Here is a 10,079-nt window from a genome sequence, read left to right as displayed (position 1 = left end):
TCCTGAGAATTGATGAATCCGAGTGGTGTAGTGAAGAAAACACAATCTCCCCATTCATGAGAAACTTTGAGTGCTGACAGTGGCGTAGGTCACGCTGGGGGTTGTTCACATGTTCCCTCATTGGGCGATGCCCGAGGGCAGCCAGCACCAGCACTGGCACAGGGATTTGGGGATCTTGTCACTCAGCTTTAACCCTGCTTCCTGCTGCCTCAGCTCTCCAGTGACTACTTAGCACAGATGTTTTCCTTAGTGACCCATCTGTCCTTTCCCACCCAAGTTAAAAGTTGGATCATTTTTGAGTGAAAGGCTTCTATGTGTTTTTCAGTACCTGAGGCCCTTCCAGCACCTGAAGGGAGACTACAAGAAAGATGGAGAGGGACATTTTACAAGGACCTGTAGTGACAGGATGAGGGGGGATGGCTTCAAACTGAAAGAGTACGTTTAGCTTAGATACACACAAGAAATTTTTCCCTGTGAGGTTGGGGAGGCCCTGGCATAGGGAAGCTGTGGCTGCTCCACCTCTGGAAGTGTCCAAGGCCAGGTTGGACAGGGCTTGGAGCAACTTGGGATAGTGGAAGGTGCCCCTGCCCATGGCAGTGGGTACAAGAATGAGCTTTAACGTCCCCTCCAACCCAAACCATTCTATGATTCTATGATTGTACAGTTTGGAAAAGGATAGCCAATCCAACAGGAGCTTCATATTACCTGTATCATACCTGTCCAGGTCTATGAGCCCCATATCTCACAAAGCCCCACTACAGAAATAAAGAGGAATAGCCTGCTTTTTTATGAGGCTCCTCAGACTTTCCCTCAGCCCCGTGTTTCTAAACAGGTCGGTCATCCAAAGCTGGCACTGAAAGGTGCCAAGAGGCAACTGGGAAACATCCCTGTCACATAAACTTCTATTTTACAGGGAATTTGTCTATTTGGGGGATGAGGGCAAGAGTAATTACAGCATCTGAATGAAGAACTTAAGTTTCCTGTGTAGTATGGGACAAAAATAGGTTCTTCTAAAGTGTGATTCAGAGGAACTAATTTTAGGTCCCTAAAATAAGGCTGTCTAAATACTCCATGATATGTTTCAAGTTGGATGGGGAGGCGGGTTCAGTGTCACCTACAGCACATACGCTGAATATTGTTCTTTTTCTGCAATGCCTGTTTGGATCTGTGTGTTCTAATGTAAGTGGAACATTCCTTGAGCAGAAATAAGAGGACCTTGTGAAGGGGTTAAAATGCTATTATGGGCACCTTCATAATTTGTAAATCTTTACTACATAGACAAAGCTGACCAAATATGTGCAGCATTATCCTTCACTTTACATTCCCAGTGGTTCTGTTTATGAGAGTTAAATCCATCCTCAATTATATCCATTCACAAGATATTGTTTGGCCTCCGCTCTTTTCCAACTGAACTTAATGTGTTACTGTGCTTACAATGGACAGTCTTTGTTTGTACAAGAACCTCAATTCTCCTTGGTGAAATAAATTAATTTATAGCAAAAGTGGTTTTTCCTCTCCACTCTCTGGATTTGTTCTCTTTTGGTCCCTTATTGCCTAAGATTTGGAAAGCATAATTGCCCCAAATCCACAGCAGAGATTCTGCCTCTGACAGGCTGTTTCCTGTACATGTCTGAAACTCCCAAAGATATCCCTGGAAACTATTGTGCCGGCGGGGAGCAAAAGCAATAGACTTGAGCCTCTTTGTAAGAGGTTTTTTCCAAATTACTCACAGCTATTTGAAATAAATAATAATTCCTTGGACATGACAGAAATGCAGCCAACTTTGGGGAAAGACACATTAGGGTTTTTTTCTGTTCCTCTTGAGCCATTGAGATGGACTTTTCTGTCTCAGTCTCGTGCCAAACAGAAACCAGCCCCAGAGGAGCATGTGATGACAGTGAACTTGCAAAGGTCATTCCTAGGGATTCTGCTGTTCTAGGAAATCAAAGAAACACAGTCCCTTGGCAGCCTGCAGTCACTGGCACAGAAACTGCTCATTATGGACTTGGGCAGCGGCCCTGTGCTTGCCAGAGAGGATTGTGACACACCTCACCCCAAGTGCCTGGGTAGCTGATCATATTAATTGTCTTTAAGTGGCAAATGCATCTGTTGCAGCTTCATCTGCAGTTCTCTGGTTTGTCTGTTCCTTGTCAAGCTGAAAACCTGGCAATGTCTATTTAAAAAGAAAATAAAAAAACATATATAAGGTCTGTTTTTCCCAATCAAGGACAAAGCAAATAGCAAAAAATCATTGCTCAGATTTTCAGCCTTGTTTCAAGCAGCATTCAGCACAAATAATTGTGTTTATCATGGCCATAGCTCAAGTGGTTGTTCAGGCTTTAATTCTGTGGGTGGATTGTATGTTCAGTGTTTGGACATGTGAATCAGCAGTATTTAAATATTTATGAATTCTGGAGGAGAAGCAAGCTCACTTAAATATTCCCTTAAGCAACCAATCCTTTCTCTCCTGCTAAAGAATTAGCTTTCCTTTGCTCCTGGCTGCGTGGTTTTGTACATGGAATCTGCACAGGAGACTTTTTTTGTACCTTTCTAAAGCAGCAGCTTCTCTCACGGGGTGTTAGGGAGACACCCAGCAGATTAAGAAACCTTTGGGAGGATCACATGGAACAAACCTGGAGCTCTCTGGTGTTCATTTGGTCTAACCTGGCATGTTGTTTATGTCTATGCCTTGGTAACGTGGGGATAATAAGTGTAATTATGCCAGGGGCATGATTATGGCAGTGCTGGGCCTGCTGACTAACACCAGGATCCAAGGAATTGTAAATTGGTTTATTATTGTCCCAGGTATCCCATTTAGAAGAGTTCAAGGTGAAACAATGACTGTAAATTAATACTTCCTTACAGCCTTGGAAATAAAACTGTCAGAAAGGCTGTTTAGGACAGAAGGAATGTTCCAACTAAAGAGCACAGTAGGCCTGTAAATTCAGGGATATCCCAGGGAAAGGGAAAAGTTGCTTTTGCCATATTTGTGTGTTGTTACTTCGAGGCCAAGCCCAGTGGAAAACTAAGCCTTGCTTAGTACAAATCCAGCAGCCCTGGATTTTCCCCTTCTGCTGGGCAAAGCACTGAGACCTGGGTGAAAGAGCTCAGGATGTTTAGAAAACTCAAGTGAGAAACAGAATCTGCCTTGAACAAAAAGAGCAGGAAAGACAGCTTGTAATCTCCAGAGAGGGCTCTGCAGGACAATCTGGTGGGCGTTCACTGTGGCTGTGATACCACTATCTACAACCCACACGTGTTTTCTTTTTCAGTAGCCTTGCAATGGATGGATACAGAACTTGATTCATGCTTTCTTGGCTTTGCAAAATGCCTGCTCAAATCCTCTAGCCATGCTCTGAATTAATCTGCTTACCCAAAGGCATGGCTGGAAAAATGGTTGTCCTTGGAGATTCCAGCCCCCTTCGCCTGGGAAAGATAGAGCCATCAGCATCTGGAGTGGTATTAGCAGGAGGCTTGACAGGCTCTGAAATTAGAAGAAACTGGACCAGAATCACTCTGGTTATCCCCAAATATCCCCAGCAAATTAGCACCTCTGAAAAGCAGGGAGTTTTGAGATGGGAAGTTGGGAGCAGAGGGAATTTAGGGTGGTGTCAGGGGTGCCAGAGTTGTTACCAAGTTCAGAGCAGCCAACAGCTGGATGTGCACAGCCCCTCTGCATCACAGCATCTGCAGCACCCTGAGTGCAGCCCTAGCCAGCCCTGCCCAGGGCACCTGACCCGATCCTGCGCTGCACAGAGCAAGGATGGCATCCATCAGCACTCCAGAGGCTTTTCAGGGAGCGGCTGGTACCATCAGAGCTACTTTGTTGAGTATCTCCTTCAGGTGCCCTCGCTGATTTTTCTTGAAGCTAGATATTCACTTAGGTAGTCTTACTTTCTGACTACATTCCCAGGCTCTGTGCCTTTTTCTCTCTGTAGCCCCTGCAAGCGTTTATTTTTTCCAAGAAAGCCTTCAGCTTCTTTCAGACTGGCCTCAGTTTTTGCTGTGGAATTGTGCAAGAACATTTTCCTGTGACAAGACTAAAACTCAGAACTAAAGATTAAGAACTGGGCGTGCTACAACCTTACTTCCCCCCTGCATGCTCTCCATTTTCTTAGTTCACAGGCAGACATCCTGAGTCACAGGCTATTTCATTCTAATAGTTTAGTAGTCCTAAATGGGTTTTTCATCCCCTCATTCATCTGCTTTTTAAGCTCATTCTGTTCTGGCATCATGTTCCTCAGCCGTAATTTCTGATTCATGCACAGTGTGAGAAGTTATTCCCTTTTGATTGTCATTAACTTTTTATCTGAGAATTTTTTTAGTGCCCTGAGTTTTTCTGTGTGAAAAATAACAAGGCCTCTTTGCCATCCGTGGTTATGTAGACCTGTGTGGTCTACAAAAATCATGCGGATTCTTCTTGTTTTATCAGAACCACTGAAGTTTTTGCTAGGTTGGATGGGGAAGATGCCGTAAGGTAATATAAAAATGGATGAAAATTCGGGTCTGACAGCATTCCTCCTTTCAAAGACAAGAGAGCATCTTTCTTCACCCAGATGCTCATTTTCACCAAATTTGTCACAAGTTAATGTCTTTGAATCATACTTTTGGAAAGAGCTGGCAACAGGTTCAAAATTGGAGAATGAAATCCCGAAGTTGCCCAGTTCCAAGTAGTGAAGCAGTAATCAACTCGGTGAGACTTTCCCTGATGGCACAGGCTGCACTAATACAGGTCAAGATTCTGAAATACTCACTATTTTCTCTTTGTTGCTTTTGAGAATGCAGTTAAGGAGAATGAATCAAATAGTTTCACAGAGCTGCAAAATGTAATGCTGTCAACCCACCTCCCTGAGAAACCATTCCTTTAGCAACCCACACTCTTCTGTGTGTTCTTAGATCTTTTGTAGAGCCCTGAATCCTCTCCAGATTTGACAGCATTGTTCTGGCGGCCGTGGGAAGGGTGATGCTTAAATTTCCTATGTTTCAATGGGAATAAAAAATTTACTGCCTTAAATGACCACAGATCCTCCTCCTCAGCATGTGGAGCAAAGGAAACATAACAGCAGAATCTCAAATGTTTTCCTCAAATGTTAATGAGTTTCCTGTGAATGGATATTTCATAAATCAAATGCTGGATCAATCTGCTTTCCTATCAAAACCATTTAAATGTAGGCACTATAGTAGGTGGGTTTGTGTTTGGATTTAGTCATCAAGCCAAGACTGACTTGACCCTTCATACCAGCAGAGGACTGTCAGACTTAACCCCAAATTCCACCTGGTTCCTGTGCTTTGGTACTGAATAGTTTAACTTTATCCGTTAAACATTTTTGTTTGAGATGGGATTTTTTTTTGCCATAGGACACATCAGTTCATATGCTCATGTTTTAATTCCCAACACTTTGTGGTTTAAAATAACTTTGCAGTGATGATGCAAGTTTCCAGGGCTGATTTCCTCATAGCAAGTAATTTATATTTACTCAGTGGTTTAGTTCCTTATTCTGATTTCAGATTAAAATTTCATCACTACCAGCTAGCAATGATTTACCTGAAGATTCTTTCTTTTCTTTATATATCAGTGCAAAACTTTCAAAGGCTTAATTTGGACTGAAAAAAAAATGAACTTTGTTTTCATGTGGTTTTACTGGTGGAGGTTTAGAGGCTTTTTGCCTAACTTAAAAAATAAAAGGTCCTTTCAGAGAAACAGTCTAGGGGTCTTCATGCCCTACAGAATCAGGATGTAACACAAAAAAACCCCTCCCAAAATAACACCAAATCTACACAATATAGTCTAGCCAGAGGAGAATAACATCCTCACAATTTTGTATCTGTCACTTGTGTTACCTTATGTAAGCAGTCCGGGATTCTGGAGCACGAGGGACAAATTTAGGTCCCATCCACACAAAGTTTGGCTGCACTCCTGAAATCTGATCTGTGTGGGCGTGACTCGTACCCTGCACAACACTCCCCTTGCTCAGGGGCTGCTGCGCAGGTGGAGGATTCTTCCCACACGGACCATGTCCCTGGATTTGGATCCTGGAGTATAAATGGATCAGCAGACAAGTGTTATCACCAGGTCACCTCCCTGTGCTATGGGCACACTGCGGATTCATCTATAAAGTCATTAATCACTCAACCACCAGAATAAAGCTCTCGAAGAATCCCCCCCTTTGTGCCTGTTTTCCCCTTCAGGCTTCCAAATATAATCTGTAGTGCTAAAAAGAAGAAAGTTCCTGATAGCCAAGAAAGAGGAAAAACTGGGAGATTGAGACCTACAAAAGGTTTCAGTATATTTAGATATTATGTAAATAAGGACTGCAAAAAAGACCCTGAAGAAGCTTGTACAGCTTTGAAGTAGAGGTAGCAAACCCATTAATTTTCATTCAGAAATGAAGGGTAAATGCAATTTAGGAGAAGAAAACATTACATAGTAATGAGCAAAAGAGGAAAGCTACTGAAAAAGGGAAGAAATTTATAATTTCACTTGATGAAGAAAACAGAAAGGAAGGGCAGCACATTATTTTAAAGGAGAGGAAAATAAAATCTGATGTGCATTACACTTTACAGAAAATAAGGAAAAAATGCTGGAAAGGTCAAACTAAGCTTGCATGGCTTCCAAACTTCTTCCCTGATATTCCATGCTCCCTACGTAACAGCAATAACCTGGCAACAGAAGCAGTAACTTCTTTTAGCTGGAGGCCTTGGGGTCCTTTGGAAACACTCATCAAAATCATCTGGGGACTGTTTGGAAGTGAATAAGGTCTACAGTTTGGTTCAGACAAACAGAGCTGCACAGCTAAAGATACATCAAGAAGTTCTTATGATAAAAGGTAGCAGTAGAGGGAAATGCAATCGCAGCAGGTTTGAGGAGGAGCCAGGTTAGCTAAGAATGGTGCAGAAAAATAGCAGCGTAGTTACAAGGTGAAGGATCAATCAAGACAGCAAGGTGGGAGGTTATGAGCCTGATGGGGTATCCATGTGAATGCCAAAGGCAGTCCTTTTGGGAGTGGGAAACATCAAGCGTGTGCGGTGGTGTGAGGTGACAGCCACAGAGAGAAAGTGGGAGCAGTGGGTGATGAAAGAAAGAAAGAAAAGTTTGAATGGTTTTCCAACTATTCTGTGCCAGACATGAACAAACAGCATACATAAGGAACCTACATCTTTCAAATGACCAACCCAAAAGCTTAGTAACTGACATTCCTTAATCAAATTGCTTTTTATTGATAGTGGCCAGAGTCAAGGGCACCCCTAGGTCTGATGCTCCCAACCAGCTTCACCTGGGACCCACCCACGCCCCCTCTGCTCTTTGGTGCAGGAGCTCTACTTAAGCTGAGGGCTGAGCAGAGCTCTTGCCCTTAAATTGTGGGTGTGCTCAGTCCTGGTTTTGCTTCTGTGTGGTAGCTGTGGGCCCAGCCTACTGCTCCTGGAGGGGCTCTGCTGGGAGCCCTGGCTCTACCTGCCCAGGTACTGTAGGATTGCTGTCGCTGATGTGCCAAGGCTGCTCCTTGCAAAGCCACATTTGTGTGGTTCCCTGGTGTTTGGCTGTAAGGATGTTATTGTTGGGTTGTGGTGTTCTCCAGTAATAATAATTTTACTATGCCTTTTTCATGCCATAGCTAAAACCCAGTGTTGTTGGAAAGATTTACTGTGCTTGGAGTGAATACTCGGAGTTTTTAAAGGCTTTATGCCCAGAGGTGGGGCAGAGGGCCTGGTGCTGAATTGTGTTATTGTTATTTTTACAACTGGCTGTAGCTTTAGGAAGTGCAGCCAACTGGTTCTCCTTAGGCCAATGCCACCATCCTGGAATAAACAGCTGGAAGTGGAAGAGCAATTCAGAACTCCATGCAGGCTGCCTGCATTTCTTAGTATTGTGTGCTAAAGCTCTCTTGCTAATTACTGTGTTTGAGTAACCTTTGGTTTCTAATTTTGATTGTTTAGGCAGCAAAATATTAAATGGTTCACAGTATCGTCTTCTGGAGTTCTCTGCTACTTGTCATGAAATGAGAAAGTTGGACTTGTCTAAGGAAAGACTGGCAAAATATTATGACAAATAAATGAAATATCAAAGACTGTAGTGATAGTAAGTGTCATTGTTGCCAGTGCTGGAATCGGCAGATAGCAAAGTGTCATCAGCACCAGGATAAGCTCTGCTTTCAAGGCTTCTGTGGCTTTTTAGTGTAATAAACTGCTACTGTAAATCTATTTTTTAGTGGTCTTGCTCTTCACTGCTGCCAGATGGCAGCAAATTACAAAAGATTTTCTGTATTCTCCTCCTCTTTTTTTCAAAACAAAATGGTGCTGATTCCACATTAGAAAAATGTATGATCTCTGTGAAAGTCAAAGGTTTGATTTAATGTGTTATGTAGTTAAAGCATATGATGTTTTGTCCTTTGTGTTTCTATTCCCTGTCATACTGGAAGTTTTTTTTTTTTTTCTATGTGAATATTTGTGTTTTGTTCTGAATTGAGCGGTTGTTTCTCTAGTTAACTGGGGTGTCTTGGAAAAGTGATTTCATTATTTTTCTAGGACTTTATTTTGAACCTCCCTCTAGTCTTAAGATCCAAACCTGTGGACAACTCAGGTTATGCTGTATTACTGTAGAACACAAACTTGCACATGGGTGGAAACTGCTTAATGGAGAGCATACATAAAACTATTTTGGCTTTTATTGTGAAGTTGCTGTTAACTTACCTTTATCTGTTGGTGAGTGAGAGCAGTCAGAGTTCATCTTGAAGGTTGGATAAATGCTGTTTCTAATGTAGAATTCTGCCTGAAAAGTTGGGGTTTTTTTACAAAAAAAAGCAAATAATGGGGGGAGAGTTAAAGTTCAAGCAGACATAGAACACACCAGAGAAAAACCTTAGTGGTGTGTTCTTGGAGACTCAACCTACTAAATAATCAGTCTTTGACTTGTTTTTGTATATGTAGCATGTACACAAAAGAAATTATGTTATGACAGCTTTAGAAAGGTTTGCTAATGCTAATAGATACCACTGAAAGTTGGGTGAACAGTCTGCATGTGATGATCTTTCTTTCTCTGGGGTCTGCTCCTCCAGCTGAGGAGTTTGGCATTTGCCCCAGCACAGGGGAGAGAGGCTGTTAAAACTCTGGGTGAACTTTTAAGTTAAGTGGAGATGTGAGGTAAGTTGGTAACTCAGCCTCAGTTCAGGGAAGGATTGCTGAGATGAATGTGGGGGTTTTTTTCCTTATGTTTTAGTTTTCAACTATGTAATTTCCCACCTTACCAGGGAAAATTACCTCAGTTCGACAACGTATGGATCACACTTTGTTCTCAATGATTCCTGTAAAGGCCTGGGAAAAGCTAATGCTGCTCACCTGTGCGCTGGATGCTTGAGGTGGGGACTCCAGGTGTGTATGTGGCAGCATCAGCCCTGGAGGAGGAGACGATCCCGTTCAGACATTGTTCTCTCAACGTATTTCTAACCTGAAACTGATGTGGGAATGACACCTTATGAGGGCTCCGTAGGACCACCCCTCAAGGATGCGGGGCCGCGTCCCTCACGGCGGGAGCGGTTTCCCGCCCTCGGGGTCGGGCGCTCTCCCCTCACAGGAGAAGCGATGTTTTTCCCTTACGGGAAGAGCTGTGTCTCCCCTCGCTGTCAGGTGTGTTTCCCCTCACAGGAGGAGCAATGTTTCCGCCCGCCGCTATCGGGTGTTCTTCCCTCACACGCAGGTCTTCTCCCCTTCCCCTCAGGGCTCTGCCCGGGGTGCCGTAGCCCGCCCCGTCCCCACGTGAGGCGGCCGCTTACGCGGTAAGCTTGAGCCTCTCGCGCTCCCGTCCGGGCGCCGCTGGCCCGCGGAGCACCGGCGGCCGCAAACAGCGGCTCTTCCTCCGCCGCTGCCATGTCCACCCTGGCCAAGGCCTCCGGCGCGCTCAAATCCGTGGATTACGAAGTGTTCGGGCGGGTGCAAGGTAATGGCGGGCTGACGGCGCTTGGAGGGCGAGGGGCGCCGCGCTGAGGCGGCGGCGGTGGCACCGCGCGTGCGCGGGGTGGGAGCGGCCTGAGGGGAGGCGGGAGCCGCTGCCGCGTTCCCAGGGGGTCGGGAAAGTTTTTTTGGTT

At 44.2% G+C, this 10,079-nt stretch overlaps 1 protein-coding gene and 1 long non-coding RNA gene across 2 annotated transcripts in view; one reads left to right on the top strand and one right to left on the bottom strand.

Moving 5' to 3' along the window:
• Window positions 1-1,253: 1,253 nt before the first annotated feature.
• On the bottom strand, window positions 1,254-9,849 carry LOC116441670. Its single transcript, XR_004239213.1, has 5 exons — window positions 9,768-9,849; window positions 9,334-9,442; window positions 8,689-8,767; window positions 3,374-3,484; window positions 1,254-2,173 (listed from the first exon to the last, which is right to left on the bottom strand). It is a non-coding gene; the product is annotated as an uncharacterized LOC116441670 (long non-coding RNA).
• The window catches only part of ACYP2 (acylphosphatase 2), a 33,177-nt gene continuing 32,857 nt past the window's right edge, over window positions 9,760-10,079 (top strand). Inside the window, exon 1 of the mRNA XM_032103852.1 lies at window positions 9,760-9,931. Within this exon, the coding sequence (XP_031959743.1) occupies window positions 9,862-9,931 (70 nt within the window). The 5' untranslated portion in view covers window positions 9,760-9,861. The remainder of the gene's footprint in view (window positions 9,932-10,079) is intronic.

The sequence above is a fragment of the Corvus moneduloides genome, chromosome 3, assembly GCF_009650955.1.
Source record: "Corvus moneduloides isolate bCorMon1 chromosome 3, bCorMon1.pri, whole genome shotgun sequence".
Classification (NCBI taxonomy): domain Eukaryota; kingdom Metazoa; phylum Chordata; class Aves; order Passeriformes; family Corvidae; genus Corvus; species Corvus moneduloides.
The sequence above is the reverse complement of the archived record's forward strand: the minus strand, read 5'-3'. Positions and strand labels throughout refer to the sequence as shown.